Source organism: Anabas testudineus, chromosome 18 (genome assembly GCF_900324465.2).
Source record: "Anabas testudineus chromosome 18, fAnaTes1.2, whole genome shotgun sequence".
Lineage (NCBI taxonomy): Eukaryota > Metazoa > Chordata > Actinopteri > Anabantiformes > Anabantidae > Anabas > Anabas testudineus.
This window is the reverse complement of record NC_046627.1, coordinates 16,470,551-16,492,568: the sequence shown is the minus strand read 5'-3', so window position 1 is coordinate 16,492,568 and position 22,018 is coordinate 16,470,551. Positions and strand designations below refer to the sequence as shown.

The 22,018-nt window shown below is 43.9% G+C and overlaps 1 protein-coding gene across 2 annotated transcripts; it reads right to left on the bottom strand.

The window, feature by feature from the left end:
• Window positions 1-458: 458 nt before the first annotated feature.
• LOC113157917 (caspase activity and apoptosis inhibitor 1) lies at window positions 459-3,197 on the bottom strand. 2 transcript variants are annotated; one of them, XM_026353577.1, is made up of 6 exons: window positions 3,007-3,197; window positions 2,204-2,398; window positions 1,612-1,696; window positions 1,428-1,494; window positions 1,252-1,319; window positions 459-1,123 (listed from the first exon to the last, which is right to left on the bottom strand). In XM_026353577.1, exons 1-6 carry the CDS (start codon window positions 3,109-3,111, stop codon window positions 636-638), a joined length of 1,008 nt encoding a protein of 335 aa, XP_026209362.1. In that variant the 5' UTR covers window positions 3,112-3,197; the 3' UTR covers window positions 459-635. The 2 variants fall into 2 exon arrangements, with proteins under 2 accessions (XP_026209362.1, XP_026209363.1); XM_026353578.1 differs by having other exon boundaries at window positions 2,204-2,395.
• Window positions 3,198-22,018: the final 18,821 nt, after the last annotated feature.

Here is a 22,018-nt window from a genome sequence, read left to right as displayed (position 1 = left end):
ATTTTTGTATTTTGTCTGTTTACACATAGGAAGGGAAGTCTTTAGTAGATGCAAATAGAATACAGACAGCAGTACTTGGTATTACTACACATGCTTCACTTTGACCTTCAAACAGGTGTTCAGTGAACAAAATACTGCAAGTGTGTCTAAATCCCAGCACAACACTGCTGCCACCTGCTTTGGTTTGCGAACGCATTCCACTAACACTGACTCAACCAGAACTGCTGCCATGACAGAGTAACAAATACCATCACTGCTAAGAGACTTTAATACTGCCCACGACTATTTTTACTGTAATGTGAGGAAATATGTAATCTGACGCTCTCTCGGGTACAAATTAGAAAAGTTACCACAGATATGTTGTAGCAGAGTAATAGTGCCATCTAGTGTACAAAGGGAGGATCTACAACTCATAGGAAAGTGTTGGGCCATTCCTACAAGACACTAACTCAGTAGAAGAAGGCTTTGTAAGTTTAATTTTGGATTAAACAATTAGATTTATCAGTCCAATAAGGGCTAATATGAATCATGACATAACTGGTCAACTCAGAACAATGTCAAGCTTAAGAACATAATCAGAACTGTGAAGTTCTTTAACGCCAAAACAAAAATAAAAAAAATCTAAAGGAACCATTTTAAGCATTTTTCACTGGAGACAGCTTTTTCCCATTGCTTGCTTTCATCAGAGCCTTGATAGCCCTGGCCCTCATTTCCAACTCCAGAAGCTCCAGTTGTTGAACAGACGGCTGACAAACCGAAGGTGCACGATTTGAAGCGGGTCCTCCCTGAAAGGGAACAGTAACGTCTGAAGGCGGTAGCGGTAAACTCTGTTCTTTAGCTACCTCCCCGCCTGAACTGGAAGTAAACGCTAAAATCTCACTAACACTTTTGTCTATGTCTCTTTGAATGTCTTTCTTTGCTTCAGCTGGTTGGGAACCTGCTGGAGGGTCTGGATCTGCTGAGTCTGGGTTTACAGCTGGATCAACAGTCTCCCTGGTGGCGTCCTCAACTTTGACTGCCACAGTTTTAACAGGCTGCTCCTCCTTCGGTCCCTCTATGTCACTATCATAAGCGTCTGCGTTTATGCTTAGGACGTCACTCTCCTCGCCTGAACCGCCTCCTTCTGTAAAGAGAAGAATGGCAAGACGTTTAAAATGTTAAATAGTCTTATTAAAGCTTTTTTTTGCTGTCTTTGGAGTTTCTGTTTGACCCGTGGGAAGTTTTGTTTTCTCTATATTATATATTAATTACCTTGCTTAGGGTCCTCTGTTTTTGTTGTTTCTTTGAAACAAGATGTTGAGTCAACATTATTGTCTTGCCTAAATCAGGAAAAGGGAAATAAACAAATAGTATATATAATACAAGTTTAAGAACACACACTATTCGCACTCTGAATTGTGCACTGTGCAAAGTTAGGAAACACTCACTGGCTTTCTGATGTCATCTGCATGTCAGTGATACATTCATCCCCGTTTCCAGATGTGAGATCTTCACCTAGACACAATAAAAAAAAAAACAACAACAACATTTACTTAATGATAATGTCTCTTTTGAAAAAAATCACTGTTTAAACACTGATAGTCGAGAAAGTACACAGCTGTAGAGTCTTACCTGCTAAGATCTGAATAAGATTTCTCTCTGAGACGGGCTCCAGTTGATCCCAGCATAGCTTTTTGATTTCGTTTAAACTACAGTCCTGTGAAGGATCAGGTGTTTAAACAGTATCTTTTACACTGCTTCAGTAGGCTCCAAGCAAACAGCAGAAGTCCCTAACTGCATTCCTGTCCTTGTAACATATCTCATGACGTCTTGATTCAAATGTCAAAATGTAGATTCACATTTAACTTGTTACTATACAGCTCCATAGCTAGAAGTAAAAATGCATGTACAACAACGATAGCATTAGCAATGTCAACGTAACTAAGTGATTGTGAAGTGCTGTGAAAAAGAAACATGTAGCTAAGGATATGTTAGATCATCCAGATTAAAATCACAAATGACATATGTGCACTATAATAAATGCCAACAAAAATACAAACACAGTCTCGTTTTCCAATGTATTGTTGTAAGAAAATACTTGCCAATGTAGACACATCAAATGTTGTGACACTTCGGATGAGTTGTCATTAGGATTTCAATAAGTGAAAACATTTCCTAACCCAGGGACAGTTATTAAAATTGACTTCATATGCTCACAAATCACCTTGAGTTCATCAGGCAGCATCTTCCGCAGCTTCTTCTCTCCCAGTACATGGAAACACTGTTCCAGCATCTCCCGCTTGTCGGCGATATAAGCAGTGATGGGTTGAAATGGCAGGCTGAGGTCTAGTCCCCCCTCCTCGATGTCACTGCCAATCCTATCCAGCTCTGGATCCGCAAGTTCATCCTTCGAGTTCTGCTTTAGAAAAGTCAACAAGTTATTCAATCTGGACGTTTTTAATACATATTTGAGATGTAATTGATGTCATTCAAACAACTACTAGAGAGTTATAATTATGGTACCACAATGACACAAACAGTTACTTGATTGTTGAGTCTTAAGACGCTTTAATTTAGCAAAATACTGAGCTTTTAGTGAACATTATGCTGTTTGAGTGAAAGAGAAAAGCGTGGTGCTCTTTTCAATCATTATATAGCGTCAATTTTCACAATTGGTAGCGACCTAAATGGGAATCTTGACAGAGAGCTAAAGAAATACCAAGTACCAGGTTTAGTAAATATTCAGACTGTCTGAAAACAAAACACCTAGTTTAGCTGTTAGCTAGTTTTTTTTACTGCACGTCCACTAGCTTGGCTACAATACTGTTTAAGCTAGCTTACAGTAAATTTAACCAAATCTAGTGTAGTTTTTATAGCTATAGCTCGTTTGTTTGACTTGTTTAACTTTAAATAACACACCCGAAAAAGCCTATAAGCTGTTAAATAGCGCAATCAAAGCGCAGGAATAAGTTACTGTTGAACCATAAACAAAACTAGATTAGCTTGGCGCTAGCTTGAACAGCTCACCTCCTGGTTGGACTCCGTGCTTCTCCGTTTGCTGTTGTCATGTCGTTCTTCAGACTGATAGTGTTTCCTCTTCTTTTCGGCGCTACCTGGTTTCTTTTTAAGCATTTTTAAGCAGTTTTGATCATCAGAAAAACGTCTTGTTTATCCAGTTGAATGTCGCGGGGTAAATGACGTCACCAGCAGGCGACGACTTCTTCTGACGTTAGTGGGAAACTAGTTTTTCTTAGCGCCACCTGCTGGACTGGAGCGGTCCTGCTGCTCTGTCTTTATTAAAATTCCCCCAAAATGAAAGTAAAATCAAACAAATTTGCATCTATGTGTGTTCTGTTAATTTGTTAATTAACATTCAGTTTCCTTATTTATTCTACAAGCATAGCAGTGATGTTCTATTGGACTCAGCTGGAACAAATGAAAATGTAGTGCTAAAGGTTTGGCACTCCTATTAAAACAATACAACACATACTCCTACATATATACTCCTGCAACATCTTAAAAAAATTTAAAATATTACATGTATGCAGTAGACTGTATGCATATATCTATTATTCATGAGTGCAGCCTGAAGACCTAACGTGTTTCCTTTGAGCCACAGAAACAAAGCCTGTCTGTCTGATGCTATATCATAATGTGTAAATCTTACGGCCGCGTACTTGGATTGAACCTTTCTTTTACAGTAAGAGGTGTTTTGCATGTGAGCTCTCAAGCTAATGATGGAAGCTGAAATACATTTCAGGCTGTGTCCCATCATCATTTTACACTTCAAAGCTTGTTCAGATTACTAGTGACAGTCAATCACAAGTCATCATCGCGTATATCACGAGGTCTTGCCATATCCCAGTTTCCATCTGCCTCATCGTTTCATCAAACACTATGTAGTGCATTCATTACTGCAGAAATCTTTACACCTTTAAACTGCTGCTGCTGCTGCTCGTTTACATCACTGAAGTTTTCCCTTTTAAAATCAGGGAGGACACTTCTCATTAATAATAACAATATAAAACACACAATTTCAAGTGGAATTCATTCATAACTGGACGTAGGCACATATAAGTGCATATGCATACTGAAAACTGACTATTTTTTGCCAATGAAACAAAAAGGTACAGCATTTTTAAATAAATCTATGGCCAACAAAACGTCCTTGACTTCACTCAAGTTCATATTAATTTCAAACAAGCTCCTCTGTGGATCAGAATTTTGCTGCTGTGTCGTCCTTATTGCCTCCCAGGTAGCCATGTATTTTCTTTATCTGGACCGAGACACAGGTTTCAAGGTGGTGACGACACGAGCAGGCCGTGAATCAATCTAATTGGCCTCCCCGCCTCTGCCCGAAATGAGGTGGGAGCCAATGCAAAGGCTGCCCGGGCACCATGGCGACAGCTGTCTCCACATAATGCAGGTTGTTATCCTGATGCCATCCGCCAAATTATGCAGTGGATGTGGTGGGAGGTGTGCATCGATCACAATCACGTCACAGTGTGTTTTCTTTGCAACATCTGCTCCCGTGCGTCTGGATGCGGCCTCGTTAAAAGGGACATAGGATGCTGGCACTGGCACTGTGGCGAGGGGACACTGCAGCCATTAATAGGGTCAGAAAAACAATCACACCGCGCCTGTAGCAAAAGCAATCCTCACTAAAGTCCTTCACAAAGCTCTACGATGAAAGACAGCCCCGCTCCAAACAGAACATTATCACACTTGTTAAATTAAAGAGAGCTCATAGAAACAGTTTTTTATGATTCGCGCTTTGTCTTCAAAAGAGCAAAACTGCTCTGTTGTCTAACGAGGAAATTTGGCAAATCAAAAGATTTATAGCTGTGACTTGAACGCTTTATATTTTTCTTTTCTTTTGGCCATTTTCACATTTAATTAGTTTAGTTGCACAATGCATAGAAAATGGAGAGGAAAAAGTTGAACTGGCGAAGGAGAGAAACTTGTGTGAAAACAGCTAAGAGCACATGTTGATAAGAACACAATATAAAACACAATATAAAACATGTGCAATTCAACCTGATGCAGAGAAGAGTTTAGTTTATGAGCTGAAAATGAACAACAACGTGTTTTGATTCCACTTAATTAATCATATATGGCGTTTCTCATAGCTAAGGCAGTGCTCTGGCAGCGACACGAGCCGGTCCGAGACTGTTCAGCGATGTGACATTTACCAAATAAACCGTACGCGCCGGCAATTATTTCCAAAGAGAAACAGTGTTAATTTAACTTGGAGTACATAAATCAACACCCACACCTCCCAGATCCACTCATTCTTCTTCACACTTCCCATAGTTTGGAACACATTTTCTTGATGCCATATAAGTTATACGTGTGAACTCTCCAATCAACACTTGTCCTTCACAAATCAACACTTATTGGCAGTGAGGTTGGCTTCGTGGAGAATAACAATTCCTCTGCCAGCTGAGACAGATACAGTACAGCTGTGCATCTACCCCGTCGCTCAACTTTGCCTGATATGAAGCAGAACTTCTTGTCAGTCCTCTTTAGATATGAACAACACTCCTTACTTTACCACCAGCAGCTCTAACATAAGCATCCCGTAAGCGCCACTGGACCACCGGAGATAGTGTGGCCTGCACTTGCAGCAGCAGTGTACTATCGCCCCTGGAGATGTACAATTACTGTGTGCGTGCGATGTGTTATTTCATGCATTCAAGTGTTGGGGATTCTGTAAAATGTAGCACAACAGCAGACGCGAGGGTCATAATTAGCTTACAATGCACCAGAAATGAGTTTTTAATTACAAAAATCCACCCTAGCTTGAACAAAATGTTATGACATGACCGTGCTTTCGCTCGTTCGGCGCTATGTAGCATGACTCCACTGAGATAAATGTGGGTGGACACAATAATAGACACGACATTCACTTCGCTATCATTAGTGGCACAAAGACCCAGCTAAAGCCACCACCTCTGAGCATCATGGAGAGGTCAGACGGGGGTCGTCCGGCCACCTCGCTGCAGCAAACGTGAAGGAACACTGTGTTAAAAACTCTGCAAGCAGGGTTTTCTTTTTTTTTTAAATGCCTATAGACTATTTTAATGGCCGTCCAGGCTGTTCCTATGTTTTCAGTGAGCGTCCTCAGCTGTCATCACCAATAACAGTTTGCTTCATAAGTTTCAATTATTCTTACACAGTTTTGTGCAGCCGGCTGACAGCTGTCACCAATTAAGCTGAACTAATGTATTAGTTGTCAGAAGCTACACAGCTATAACCACCGGATACCACATTGTCTTAATTATTACTACTCTTCACATTTCCGGAGAGGCTGCTTTTTGATTTGCCTCAACTTTAAATCAGCTTGTTCTGGTTTCTCCACCCAATCACAACAGACCTTACATAAGCAGGTTTGGTAACACGTGGGGCAGGAGTGACTATTGATTGTGTCTGTGGAGCAGCTCTTGTCCTGTTCACATTATTTCCACTATCTATCTCTGGCCAAGAGAAAAAAAAAACACTTCCCGAGTGCCGTTTTAATACTTTTGTTTGCTTTTATGATGAAGCACGTGGTGGCTAATTAGGCAAATTAACCACATTAACTACGTGGCAGCACGTAGAAGAGCACAGAACAACCAATCGCTCTCCTTGTGAGTCGAGATCATGGCACAACAGCTCTCCCGCTTCCCTCATTCGGCATGTTGTTAATGTAAATATCAATTGTTCTCACTTAAGGAGCTGCTTCCCTCCACTGTGCTGCCAGGCAGCTTGTTAGAGGATTGAAAAACAAGACAGTGTGTTGCACACCGTTGTTGCCCTGAGTAATGAACGCAAGAGATGCCTATTAAAAATCTATTCATTGCCTCGCACCGACGTCGGGGGAGTAGCGCGGCTCATCAACAACAACAGTCGTCGTTGAGCGAAGGTGATTTTTGCTGTGGTGGGATTCAAAACAGGCTTTCGGCAGCAACGCCTTTTGGCTTACACTAGCAGAGGCCTCTTTTAAATATTCAAGCATTCCTGCGCCTCTGAGGGTTGAACAGCACATGTTGAAGCACACTAGTGTACAGCATCGCCACAATAAGACATCCAGATTAAAAGTGTGTCAGGCGGTCGCAGCCGAGACATAAGAGAGGTTTCAGATTTACAGTTGCAGTTTCAGTAAATGTAAGCAGTTCATCTTGGATGAAGTACCCAGAGTAACACAAACTTATTTTTTTACTTTCAGGGAACAGTTTTAACGACATAACTCACTGCACTAAGTTAACATGACAGGCGTCTCCTGTACACGGGGCTCCATTATATCTGGATTTACTCTCTAAACATTTGCCAAAAACCACAATCCACTACTCTAACTGAGTTTTTTTTTTTTTTAATATTAGGTTTTTTTTTTTTACTCGTGAGAGTTGGAGCACATTTCCGCTTCATCCCTCCATCCCAGGCGGAAATCGCCTGGAGAATATCCGTCTTAAATCTATGCTGTACCCAAGAAAATAAAAAAAAGAGGCTTTTTTCACAGCTCCTGTGCATTTCACATAAACCAGTCAAGTGATGTCAGTCATACTCATATTCCAGCTGTCACTGCAGTCGTCTTTCCTACTGGGATAAGCCTCTCACTACTTATGCTATAAGCCTTGAAATTGTTTAGTAAATAACAAGATAAAAAGTGCATTTCTTCATAGGACAGGCTGAGAGATGGGGCGGCGGATGAAAATGACACTGACGTGTCTCATCTGAACACGTTCATGTGGGAGCAGCTTAGGAATAAGCAACATGTGAGGGGAGGAGGAGAGGTGAGACGAGCGATGAACTTTGAAGCTTCTTTTGGAGTGAAACCAGCAGCTCGCAACTTGCGAGGCTCCCAGGAGTTGTGCCATGTGTGTGTGTGTGTGTGTGTGTGTGTGTGCGTTCGAGTTAGAGCGAGCGAACAATCAGGCTGAGATAGCCTGTCGGGCTTCGCCGGGTGAGGGTGAGATGAGGACCAGACACAGGATGGGATTTGGTCTTCCTCTCTTACTCTGATTCAGTAATTGAGGACTAAGATTGGGAGGAAAGCTGACTGTTTCTGGCCCTCAAGGGCTAAACCCTGGCCTCGCACAATCCACAATCCGTGGCTACTGGTTCATTCCCCGACCCTTCAGCCCGGGTTGGGTACACACATTTCTCACTTAATAGAGACTAGAAGAGAGACAGAGAGAGATGAGTTCATCATGGCCTGCCTGCCTGCCTGCTTGCTTGCTTGCTTGGGGATTGTCTTGAACAATACTTACTACCTGGCTGTCTTCTTCAGCCAAAGTCAAACAACAGCATCTCCAGGAGCCAAACTGTCTGTGACGGTTAGCAGGAGCAGCACCGATACGTCACTGTAATCGCAGCGTGTCTGCTCAACATAAAGGAGTTTGTTTAAGTTAAGACACAGCAGCAGGTGCTTTCATTACAGCCTGATCTAAAACAACATACTGTAACGTATCAATAGAGAGTTGAAGGGATAGATATGACAGAAAACGAGGCGCAAACCCCCAACTTGAAACTGCTTTAATTCATTCATAATGAGCCACATCTGCTCAAAAATAACACGTAAACTCAGATCAAACCGCGTCCTTCACCTTATGTAACTCATTGAACATATACCCTAGTGTGTCAGCAGGTATGTTGGCGAACGACACAGAAAAAGTTCGATGAATCCCAAGGTAGCTTTGAAGTGACAAGCCTCGCAGCAGCCTCTAAGTCTGACTGACAGCAGCCAAGTCGGACATATTAGTGTCATTTCCAGCTGTCACAGGAATATTTACAGTCACATAAGCCTCGGATTTATCCATGCCTAATTTTTTCTTTTTTTTTTTTTTTTTTGGAGCAATTTCTCTCTCCTTCGCAATCTGTCTCTCGTAAAGAGTCTCCAAGAGGAAACCTGAATCAGGTCAGATAGAAATATATAGAAAGCAATTCAAGGAGAAGCCTTTTAACCGTTTGTTGGGGAGAAAAGCGCTGCGCTGCGCTGCACTTAGTGTGACTCTCCCTCAGTCCATCCAAAGAGGTGGATTTTGTTTTTAAAAAGCTGAAACTGCAAGAGGTTTGTCTGCATTAACAGACAAACGTCGTCCTGACACTCCAGCATATCATTAGATGGCACTGTTTCATTGCTGAAGAGACCGACTGGCTCTTTGCTGCCCAGAAACAATGATGCAGCAGCAGCAGCAGCAGCCCTCAGTTCAACAGCATGATGTCATGCTGTGATTAGCATGGACCCAAACATCCTGTGAACCAGCATATGTGCTGTTTAAACACAAAGTAAATAATAGAAAAACATGATGTGTATGTATGATTAGTATAGTTTATAATTCTGCGTCGTCCCACTCAAGGATTAACGTGTGTCGCTCATTTAATTCCTGTATCAGCAGGTGGAGGAAAAGAATAATTACTGTTCTCGCATGAGGCTCCGTAGAGGGAAGAAGTGGCAGCGGGAGTCTGGGAGGTGTCTGGACAAAACGTCTTGTGGGTCTCTAGTGTGTATCAGTGCTCCTCCGTGTTGAATGCTGACTGTAGCGCGTCGCTCTCGATTTCGTTTTGACAGCACAGGACGCCTGTAGAACCATTTTAATTATGGTGTAGCTGATTTCACGTGTTGACTGTCTGTGGCTGAGAATAATTCGGTGGGAACTGCGCGTGCATGAAGTAGGAGCCTCAAGGACAACTGCTTCACTTCAGTTCATTAACCCGTTGTAGGAGGAGCTGAAAAACGTTTGTCACATCACTGAGGTGGTTAGCATCAACTTCAGGTGCACGTGAAGTGCTGTTTAGCAGAATAACATATGAAGGCAACAACAACTATACCAGCTTGTGAGCATGCTTCACACGCTTCACGCAGATTTAAATGAAAAAATGTACTTGTTTACATAAATTATGTTGTATTTATTACACACTCTGTCCACGTTTGTCCAAAGTAAAGTATCACGGAGGCTTTTGCAGTCACATATGTCGACATCTCTTTAAATTTACTGTGGGAGTCAGATGAGGAGTATCTTCTGTGATCTTGTAATTCAAATAAAGGCGAGCGATCATATCATTAAGCGACTTCTCAAAACAAGGAGTGGAAGCAGCAGACTTTCATTCTCTTAAAATAACCCTTTTGGCTACAGCCACTCCAAACATTAAGGCCTGCAGGGTCTCATAAGGCAGGAGGAGAGTCTGGAGTTATGGCTCTCATATGTTGGACTGAATAAATTTAACATTTCCCGCCAGGATGTTTCCAATTGAGAGCAGATGTTGCAAAGTTCCCTCACCTGATTTGCACTTATCACATACGGCTGATCCCTTTTTTCTATCAATCCATGATGCATACACAGGTAACAATGGAGGTGTGTCTGCTGTCCCGCCTTCAGCATCACGGTGACCTTGAGCAACGCGCCTCCACCCGTTCTTTGAGGGCGTCCAACGGTGTGAAGCTCTGTTTGATCTGAGGAGCTCAAGCCCGGGAAAACGCGTGTGAAGGTGAAGCCGGGCACTGGTGCTAAAGGAGTTTGCATGCTGAGCAGAACTTAAGAGGATATGTTGAGGTTATAAACACACACACACACACACACACACAGACGCGTAAACACACATTAAAGGGCCATATCAAATAGGCAGGACCTAGGATTTTAGCTTACATACAGTGCGAGGGACTGTCATGCGCAGTCAATCAGCCGTCCGTCAGCTCTTTGATTGGAGGAACAAAAAGGCCTCCAGTGAGCAGGCTGATGAATGATTATGCATGACAATAACGTTTCAAAAGCATCACGCCTCCTAAATATGACAAAGCAAAGCGCTGGGTGTGGGCTGCTGCAATCCCCAAACTACTTTCAACTTGAACTGAGTGCTGCAAAACTACAAAATGCAATACATCATTGATGCTTTAACTATTGATGTCCTCCTGTCACTGGTCCACTGTGTACCCTCATCATCCATCACGAGCTCCTTCTTGTCTCTTTTCTCTCTCCTTACACCTGTACTCTTTACAAATGAGCTCCCAGGATGCAGCCTGTCTATCCCCACCACTATCAGCCGCTCGGCACTATTCTTCACAGCTGAGCTAAAGTGTTGGCTCAGATAAAAGAGCTCTATGTCTGAGTGCACCGGTGAGATCGATAACCAGGAATGGGTATAAATGCAGATCATGATTTGGCTTCGATGTGCAAAATGAAAAAAAGGGCCTCGCAAACAAAGGGCTCGAGCTGAACCTAAAATGCTGCAGCTCCTCTTTGTTTTGCTCAGAATTGCAGATTCGACATTTGCGCGTCCATCTGAGGGAAAAACAGCACATGAATAGAGATGAACAGCCGCATGCATTTCACATAGGCGCAGATCTAAGGGGTTTACAGGCCTATAGTGACCTCATGTGGCATCCAACATGGCGCCAACATGGAGCCCATCATAGTTTGAAGCTGCTGTCGGTGACCAATTTGGAGACTCCGCCGGTCTGACACTGAGGTGTAAAATGCAGATGTCTGAGGTGTGAAAACAGTTCCAGGCAGAGAGGCTCCCCGTGGTTTTTGGTGTTACGCACACTTTCCTTCACACCCAGAAATGGTGCCAAAGTCCCAAAAATTTAGTTTGTATTCAGATTAGAGGAAGGTAGAGTTTGGGATGGACAGAAACAACAGTCTGTCTGAATCGGACCTGTCGTGCTCTCGCATTAAGATTTTCTAAGTACTATCTGGGATTTTTAAAGTTGATAAAAAAAACAGTATGAAAATCCAACGTGCTGAGACTAAGTCGAGGCTACAGACTTGGTTGTCTTAAAGGAACAAAGGATTCAACATCACTTTTAATTTAGACTGAAGTGTCTCAGCGCCCTTTTTCCTTATGATCTAGGGCAGGAAGAGCTTTGACCCACACACACAACATAATACAACTTTTAACTCAAAAATCGTGGTCTTGAATTTTGATATGGCTTCTATAATCCTCACTTCCAATCTAAAATTAGATCCATCATCCTCTGCCTGCCAGAATTAACAACGAATCTTCAGCTCAACCATAAAACTGTAGGAGGACTGAGTTAACAAACAACTCCGATTTGGAAGAAATTTTTATTTTTCTCAATTTGACGGGAGTGTTTGGCAACCTATCCAGCACCTTTCAGCTCCAATCACCTATCCTGTAAACAAAGAGTCAGAAAGAGGAGACAGCAAACGGCAGCGTCCAAGGCGAAACTAAGGGAGACTGACGGCAAACAGGTAACAAGAATGCTGGACTGAACAAACCCAGAACTGTCATAAAGTTGTAGAAATTCACTTGAAAACTTCGCTCTCGGACTCCCGGGAGTCAGGCTCGTTGAACAGCACTGGCGGCCGTGCAGAAACAGTTGCTTATGTGGGTTTTGGAGCGAGGCTCGTCTTTCTAACCAATCAGTGTGATTCATGCAGCTTCAGCTTGAGTAACGAGGGCTGCTGGGAGCAGAGTGGATTGATTTTGAGCTCCAGACTGTTTCTCTCAAGCGTGTATTATCCTGTCTTTTGTAAACCACTACTAACGTGACACTGAAAGGATTGTTGTGGTTTGTTTCTGAACGACCCGTCGTTAGCTGCTGTACGTCGCCACCAGCTGAGCAGAGGGGCGTGGCATCACCTCGTTGACACGGCAGATCGTGGCTTTGATGGAGCAACCCGACCTTTGTCCCCGTGTCCTACAGCACTTGGCACAACCTGCTCATTAGTGGGTCCAAGGGTCCACACCTGCCATCTGTCCCAGGGCTAAGGTTCAGAGGGCCCCCCGCTGTGCCCGATTGCACTCTCTTTGGCCCTCCCAGACGAGATGCCAAAGAGCAGAAGGTGACATTCCAACTTTCTGTCTCCCTCTCAACTCCAACTCTACTCAATTCCAGGTTGGCTTTACTGTGAGAACGCCTTTTTTCCCCCGCTCTGCCACCACTGACTACAAACAGAGGTGGAGAGAGCTCGGTTGCGTCTGTTTGCTTTGTTGACAATGTGAAGACAGAGCAGGGGAGAGTGCACCTGCCTGCGAGTCTCAAATCGGCAGCATCTGGCTTTGAACGCATCACCGTGTGCGTCTGTGTACATACACACACTCCCTGCATACATTTGCTTGTAGCCAATGGCAGTGTGTGTGCATGGGGGAGACGAGAACGGGCAGAGAGACGATCCAAATAAACTGCTTTTTGTTTTTTTTTCTCTTTTGTCTAAAGCACTTTTTCCAGGGGATGCTGATGGTTGATAGAGATGTACAAGTGTTGCTCAGCATGACAATGCTCACTCCTCTCGTGTGAAAGTCACAGAGAAAGACAGAGAGAGCGGGAGAGGGAGGAGGATCAAGAGTGGGAGGAAAGAGTGAACGATGGGAGACAGTGCTGCAACTCTCCTGTCAGAGCCTGAAGCCCGACTAGTGCCGACGTTCATCTCATGTGTCACACAGACAGAAATTAGGATGGGCTCTCATACCCATCAATCAGGGGCAGAGCCTCGGCAACTGTTGCAGCTATAAATGAATCCCAGCATTTAATCACTTTTAATCTCCGTCCTCTACAGGTACATCCTCTCTCAGCTGGTCTTAATCTGAAAATAGATTTTATAAAAGAATCTAAGTAATGTCTTTAAAGGCCGTTAAGTAAAGGTCCAATTTCTTCTGCTCGCTCCATTAGATCTGACAGAGCATTTATTTTCAATCACAGTAATGAACGATTTAAATGCTGCTGTCTGTTAAAAAGAATAAAAAAAAAAGGAAGTAGGGAGGAGAACAATCTGTCCTTATGGAAGTAGTTTTGCTTTGTTGGCATGTGCAGTATATAGATACATCATATCAGCACCATCTGCAATATAAACTACATTAAGCGACTTAATATAAACTTTGACGTATTGATTATGTAGCATAAGTGCTGTAAAGATTTCCCAGCAGGATAAAACGTTAGATTTCATTAGCGCTGGAGTAACAGATTACACATCCCGTCATATAACTTCTCCTGAACTGCACACATCACTTACGGTGCTGCTGTACAGACGTGATACAGACCCACACTTGGTGATGCTGCAGTTATACTTCTCACCTGAACCACTAGGGGCCAGTAACAGAACATGTGATCGTGCGTCCACTGCATCACCCCCAGTGTCCCGACGCCGCATGGCGTCCAAAGTGATCAGGTGAGAGACACTGAGAGGCGCTCTGACAGGGCGAGGGCGGTTCCTGCGGGTGGGTAATAAGTGTAAGTTATTGTCCGGCTCTGTTTGTAGTCTCGTAAGAGAAAGAAGAAGAAAGGAAAGGAAAAAGGTGTCTACCTTAATGTTTATGACACACAGTAGGGGAGCATAAAGAAACCCCCCCCCCCGCCCCTCACAGGTATCCAAGCCAGAGCTGCAGGAGGATGTGATGCCTTCAGTGGGATTTAGCAGTGATAGAGGAGAAGAAATAAAACATGGCATTAATGTTGTGTTGCAAATGACTCCACCTTTGATACCCCTCCAGTGAGCGTTCAACACAGCCACCTCTTCTCCTGTTTCGTTTTTTTTTTTTTCCTCTAGTGACAAACTCCAGCCTTATATGTGAAGTTTCTATAGCAACCCTGTTGCCAGCATGAACTCATCAGTTAATTTCCCCATAGGCTGTCTGACAAAGAGAGAAAAACAAAACAAAAAAAAAAAGACTTTGTGAGCCAGGTTGACTTGGTGGGGGTGGGGTCCGCTTCGCCGGCGTCACATCTACTCAGTACAGTAGCTGCCGCTGCCGCTGCTGCTGAGCTGTAACCAATCAGAGAGTGGAGACGGGTTCAATGATCCCAAATGTACCGACTTTTTCGAAAGCATCACAGCAGAAATAAGCAAAAAAAAAAACACAAATACACACGTGTGCTGCAAGGCTGAAGAACACGTTTTAGGACAGGTGCCTCAAGGCAGCAGTGGCACATTTGTAACCTCTTCCCAGGAAGTGCATGGAGAGGCCACAGTAAACAGTCACAAGGAAAAAAACCAGGAGTTGGAGAGCAGAGGACAGGGCACAACCTGCCTTGTTAATGTCTCTCTGACAGCAGGAGAGGCCTAATGTGGGTGGAACACACACACAGCCTCGGCATTGATGGGCATTCGAGGGGGCCGCTCACGCGGCTGGAGATCCGGCAGCTTTTAGGCTCTGACTGTGGCTCTAGAGGTCTTTGGAAATGTCAATCATGTGCCCTTGGATCCACACGCTGCGATGCGGGCTTCACAGCTGAACTGAGCTCGGGCCCTGCGGCTCCCTCGCAATCAACAACATCTGAACGGGGCCACTTTAACTCTCACTGACGTCCTGCGTTCAATTATATTCATTTGGAGCTGGAAAGCGCGCCGCCTTGATGATGGTGACCCCATCAGTGGAGGTGTGAAGAGAGTTTAAAGAGTAGCCGATTATTCAAAGTACAAAAGTTCAAGCAATAGTTTCACATTTTGAGAGAAATCACCAATTCTACCTCTGTGACACGTGTTGTGTGTTTTGGTTATTGGAGAAGCTGCAGCAGTGAGACGTTAGCGTAGCTTAGCATAAAGCATAAATGGGGGATGTTTTATTTTATGGTGCCTTAATTCAATGGAAACAACAACGTTATCCATCACTTATTATAAACAAAACAATGACACTGAATCGTTTTTCGGTGAGTGCACTTTAAAATAAAGACAGCACGACTCTCCACACTGTAAAACTTGCTAAAACTAAACATATAAAACCGAAACGCAGCCCAGTATTTGTGCTATTATTGATTTTACCCTGCTGTTTGTTTTTTTTTATGAGCTTTCCCATTTTCCCCGCTTGTTGACAGGAAGGAACATTAATTCAGCTGCGTGTGGTTATTGATAAATAGCCCAAAGTAATATGATTTGTTACAGCTCAATCATTTTATCTACGTCTGTAAACTTTTGAAAGCATCACTCGTCATAACAGACGCAGACTAATAAGTTCAGGTGGAGGAGCACCGTCATTGATTTGCAGCGCTAATAAACAGCAAAGCTAAATGCTTGTGCAAACCTTATTGCTGCTCGGTATGCTTAAAGCTGGGAATACAAGCATCCAATATTAGGTATGAATTTTTAATACTGGATGTTCAACTAGGGAAATGCTCTGTAAGTAATAAGAATGGGTTTCAGCTGCTGACCAAGGACGAGACTTTGGACGAGGCCGTTACAGTCTTAGCTAAGACTAACAAACACATCAGCTTCTTCAAAACCACTGCGTCTTTTTAACCTCAACTTTTCTGAGAGACTCACTTTCTACACAGTGCGAGTTTATCCTAACATCACCGATGCTGTGCAGTCTCGCTCGCTCGGTTCAAATGCTTCCTTCGACTTTCAAACCGAATGAGAGAACATATATTTCAGCCACCTCATGAATTGTTATTGCTCCTTCATCCCTGGCTGGTGTCAAGTCGGAGGAAAGGAAGAGAGACGTGGTTCCCTTAGAGTTTGTCAGCCAAGATACAACGAACAATCATATCAAATGTCAAACTGGATGTTTTTTAATTAGGCACATAAAACTAATTATATGTGCAAACGCGTGGGGGAAAAGCATCATTCTGCTGTTTCTACTTCTTCTTCACCTGGAGGTTGAATCAAAAGTTGGCCTCCATCTGTTCACTAATGTAAGCACAGTCCTCTACAACGCACAAGCTGCACTAATCGGTAAAAGGTGGGGTTCACAAAGAGGCCACGTTTGCCGTTTGTCTTCACGACTGTTCTCAGCTGCAACAGTTCTGGTGCAAACACTCAAGTTCCTTGAAAGTCTGCTGTGTTTCTAGGTACGAGCCTCCGCATTTCACAAAGTGCTCTTCTTCCTGCCTGCCTCGCCTGGAAAGAGGCCTAATATAATCACATCGAGCCATGACAGCACTTCAAACCAAGCAGAACAGACAAGACTCAAATGGCATCAATAATATTTTCGGGCGCAAGGAAGGGCAGGAAAGCTTCTTAAACTTTTTTTTTTTTTTTTTTCCCATAAAAGCCCAAACAATTTCATCAGAGTCTCATTCAGATGGCTCGGTCACGCCAGGTAAAAGCTTTGACATTGTCACCTGGCACGTCATAATATAAACTGCGTCAGGGTGCTTCCGCCCGGGTGGCCCTGACACCATCATCTATATCTCTTTGATTGTGGATGGAGCTGCCACTCAGAGCACCCCGCCACCTGTCAATCACACGTTTCACCGACACATTAATGACCCTCATTATTTTGCGTGGCCATATGGCGCCTCTGTGTGTGTGTGTGTTTGTGTGTGAGTGCATGGGCACGTATGCCTGCGCCACCTCTTCTGCTCCAACCGTCCTGAAAGCAGATTGCACAGGAGACGAGGCCAAGCTCTTGGTCACCTCCCTTTGAATCTCATTGCCGTGGTTATTCTGACAGAGGAAATATGGCTGCGGAGCTGGGGGGCAACCGTAATGGACTCTTTGCATCTGCTTCAGAATGTCATCCCAGATGTCCCCTTCTGTCCGGCAGGAGCGGGAGAATGAGCACCAGGCAGAGCCGTGTAATCGACATGCGAGGATACCCAGGGGTGATTGGAGGCTTCTGAGAGGAATAGAGGATGCCGGGGACGGTGAACTTTATTTCACCCTTGAAATATTGAAAGTGTCCATCTTTGTGACAATCACTCATGTCCAGAAAGTAGTTTGCGGGTTCTGCAATCAGAAAACAAACCTATTGAGGGTAATTCCATCCAAATGGCACAGGAGTTAACCTTCAGTATGGCCTACAGAGAAGATTAAAAACGGATCTGATGACTGGTCAACACTCCCTGGATCAGTGTGTGCAGAGATGCTACTGCCAACTTTTGCTATGGAAGCTTGAAAGAACTCTTCATTTCATTGTGGTTCTTCACATTTCTAATAAGAATAACAATACTAGATGTTATTTTCAGATATTAATAAGTAAAAAACCTTCACTAAGAGTAAATCAGTGGCTCAGTGAGGTGGAGTTCATCCACACATCATCAAATCTGTTGTTTTTGAATTGAATTCCTGTGACGCCTGTTCTAACAGAGAAAAGCTGACGGGAAACGTCCTGGAAAATGATTTCCTTGCAATGTTTTGCTCGTTGAGTGGATGCGGAGATGGAATGGAAAAACGGCCTGTGGCTCAGTACAGCAGGACTCAGGGTCGCTGCAGCCTGACACGACGACGCCGCAGGTGAAACTGACCTACGCCGACTGACTTCCTGCTCTTAAAAAAGGCTTTTTCTTCGTTGCCATTCCTGTTCTCCAGCTACATGCATGATCTGCTAATGAGCTTTATTTATCCAGCGAGATGGAAACACTCTGGCGATGTTTCATCTTGAACTGAAATGTTAAAAACCCACCAGCTTGCTTTAACTACCTAATCAGATGCTGTTGTTTCTTTTGGTGCGAGAGGGAGAATTCACTGATTAGTGAGATTCAAATTATCTGCAGAATATACCCCCAATTATCCATGTTTAAATGAAAACAAATATTGAAAATTACCATTTACAAAGAACTGTTTATTAGTGGCAGCAGACATCGGTTGAACCACTTTACGAGGAGCCGGGCTGCCATCACCGCTGAATGCACCTGATGTCATCAGTGGGTTTATTTTTAGACCACGGTTTGAACGTCACATACTGTATTTGTGTGTCTCTCTCTTCTAGTCAGCCCTGTCCTCGGAGACGACTACGTGGAGAGGCACATCTCCACCTCTTCTCCTGTGTCAGTGTATTCCAGTGAGGTGGGAGGCTGGAATCAAATCTGCTGCTAACAACAAACAACCAGCTGCAAATTCTGGGACCAAACATGTGCTCTCTCTCGCCTCGGAGTCGAGACTCGTTGCACTCGGTTTCAGGTGATGCATCTGACAAGTAAAGTGGTTTGATTAGCTGCCTAACAGCGAACTTAAGATAAGAACGTGCCCGGGTTGTAACACTTTGAGAATGACTCCAAAAAAAAAAAAAAAAATGTGGTTGTGGTTGATAAGGAATTACCTGACTCTGAAATGCAATTAATTACTGGAGATAACTTAAAAGCTATTTGCCAATTCAGTTTTTTTTCTTTTTCATTGTATTTTGTCTATTTTTGTGCAACTACATTAGCAAAAGAAAGTAATTTTACTGGATTAACAGACTCAGAAAGCAAATACTGTTCTACATTAAAATCAATCACCACAATTAGATGATAGATATTTAATGATCTTAGAGAGACACTTAGCAACTTTCCTTTACCCAACGACTACAAATAAATCACTCACACACACACACACAAGGTGTCTAGAACAAAAAGCTTGTTAAGCTCGTCACTGATGCAGAGATCTGGGCCACAAAGCTAAAGTCACTCGCTCAAGCACGGCACCTCTGCTTTGGCTTCTTGTTTCCTTACAGGCTTCAGATGCTGTACGGACAGATCAGGGAGGGCTAAAAAAAAAAAAGAAAAAAGATGTGCTGGATCCCAAAAGTCCACACTCGGCCAGACTCGCTGACTTGTGGGGCTTCGCAGAGGAGTTAGGGCCCAGCTTTGCCAAAATTCATCTAGTCTGCAAGAGCTCTCATGCGAATATGTGGCGTGGGCTCCGTGTGGCCTTCCACAGAGTCTGCGAGCCTGCGGACGGCGGTACGAGGGAGATTTCTCATGGTTCAGCGCCCGGTTGATGTGATCGTGGAAGATGACAGGTGACAGAGGCTTCTCTTGTCTTTGAAATAAGGTCTGGAGCAAGGTCCTCAATTCCCTGCGATAATGTCAGGGAGCTAATAAGGTGCACCTGTTGTAGAACAATTTGATAATAAAAATGTCTGAGTAGCTGATGTTCATTGATTCTTTAATGCGGCTCTCACAACTCTTTTTCAACCTCCTGTTGTTGCAAACTCACGTATTCACAAAGAACATTTCAGTCACTGTGAGATTCTGTGAAATCGTACTCCGCCAGGACTCAGCCCGCGTGTCCGGAGCCCGGACATCTAAATTCAGCAAAAACAAAACAACAAGCGCGGCACAGGAAACCCACAGAGCACAGAGCAGCGAGCCGAAATGTGCTCTTTGACTAAAGCTGTTAAGCCCCTGCAGATCGATTGGCTTGGCCTTTTTACTGGCACTGTACGCGCACACGCACCAAACAGTGGGGGTGTTGTTCTGACTTGCCCGTACACGCGTGGACAAACCCAGATGTAAGCAGAGACACACACACACACACACACCCATCAAACTGTAAAGACGGCGTCTTTTACCCTCATGCAGCTTATTAAACAATATACTGATAAATGTATCTGAGTGCAGTTACGTTCCCTGCAAAACATGTTTGTGTTTGCAGTCATTGTTGGGCGACAGCCTTCTTATCGTGTGTGGGAGCCAGCGTGATGTTTAGAGGAGTCTCAGTGGGTACTAATGCGTCATGTAAGTGCACACAGCACTCCAATTTACTTACGAGGTAAATGTTTACATCGCACAAAAGGCCCACACTTATACAAGCGAGCTGGGAAAAAAAAGTAGAGGCACAGCGAGACATTTATCGTGATAGCCTGTAATTTCTGGTTGTATCTTTTAAAGTAGAGAGAAAGAAAATCCAGGGAGACTATTTTGCAAACAACGTCCCCTGTGAAAATCCAAAGGAAAGTGTTTATTGCTGATGACCTTTCCTGTTGAGTCAAAAACAAGTAGTTTGAGCGTCTCCTGCTTCTATGATTTAACACATTTCCACAGGAGACAGGAAGTTGGAGTGGGACAAACATTTGTTTCTTTTATTCATTTGTTCGTCTTATTAAAATATCAGTGCTGGCTCCTGTCAGATCGTGAGTTCAGTGATCTCACAACGAAACAAGGATTATTTGAGGGGGTTTGTGTAGCTGCTGCAGCACTCTGAAGGTCAGCCATTTTGTGTGTCCTTAACACTTTTTTTTTTTCCCTGATGCAGCGAAGTACAGTGATGGTAAACATATGTATCGCTTTCTTTTTTAGCCGACTGCGCTTATCTGAGAGAGTGCAGGGTGCTGATACTGTTAGTTTCCAAGCTGTGGCACCCCATTCAGATGTGGCTTTAAAGAGCGGCCCTCTCTCCCGCCTGCTTTGTATTCCAGGGACGCTAAGGTCAAACCTCATTTGATTTAAGGGACCAGAAAATATGTCTTTAAAAAAAAAAAAAAACCCAGTCTTTGTCAACTGCAGCGTTTGTGTCGCCACGTCCCTCAGCAACTAGCTTTATGAAGGGGGGTTCCTGTGCAAAAGGTATGGCAAAGTTCTTAAAGTGTGGCCATGAACTGTTCAAAAAAATAAAACAGAAAAACTGGGTGAATCATCCTGTGCTCAATCAAGCTTTGCTGCATCAGTATGCACCTGCAGGCAGATGTGTGTGGCGCATTAATCGGTTCTTTCCTGTCTTTCATTTTAACCCCTACCCCTGAACTGCATAACAATTCAGCTGCAAATCAAACTGTGTGTGTTTTTCCCGTGTGTATGGGCTGACTTTTCCCTGACTGGTGCGTCCACAGTGTGAACCTACTGCCTCTGACTCAAATAAGCGCAGATCACAACCCTAAGTAACCCTATTTGTCTTCCTGTTTTTATTTACTCTCCGACTTTATGCTTCCGTAGTCAGATGCGGTTTGATAACAGTGTCATAGCTACAGATTTGAGCATCTGCTCAGGCTCCCAGAACAAGTCCGGGCGTAGCTGCTGGGTCATAAAACCCTGTCAAAGTGAATAATGAGGTGGTCTCCAAGGCTGAGTGTGTGCCAGACCAGGTAGGTGACGTGCTGAGGGCAAAGCATGCTGGGAGCTGCGTGGTTCTGCCGACAGGCTCAGCAGCGCTTTGTCATCTGCCAAGTAGGCTTGTGTGTGTACTCTGAAGGGTTGGGAAGGACTGTCGGCGAACTGGGGGAAGCCGAAACCCCTACGCGATGTCAGATAAACACTGCAGCATTCCCGGCTACACAACAGATTGGAAAGCGCTGGGAGGCGCATTAGGAAAGGAGCGGGGGGAAACAGCAAAGGCGTGAGAGTGTCTGGGCCGTGAACTCTCCTTCAGTTTTGTTTTCCCTCTTTTACTCCCCTTCCCCTCTCCCAGAAACCTTGTTGGCAAACCGAGTCTCTTCACCAACCCATTAGACGCTGCGGTTTTGAAGC

What these genes read in the sequence shown, in the direction of transcription:
- LOC113157917 (XM_026353577.1), bottom strand. Translation starts at nt 3,111, where the DNA reads ATGCTTAAAAAGAAACCAGGTAGCGCCGAAAAGAAGAGGAAACACTAT. An exon ending in TGCTGCCTGATGAACTCAAG is followed by an intron (nt 1,697 to 2,203) that starts GTGATTTGTGAG and finishes GATCCTTCACAG; the next exon opens with GACTGTAGTTTAAACGAAAT. An exon ending in AACAGAGGACCCTAAGCAAG is followed by an intron (nt 1,124 to 1,251) that starts GTAATTAATATA and finishes TTCTCTTTACAG; the next exon opens with AAGGAGGCGGTTCAGGCGAG.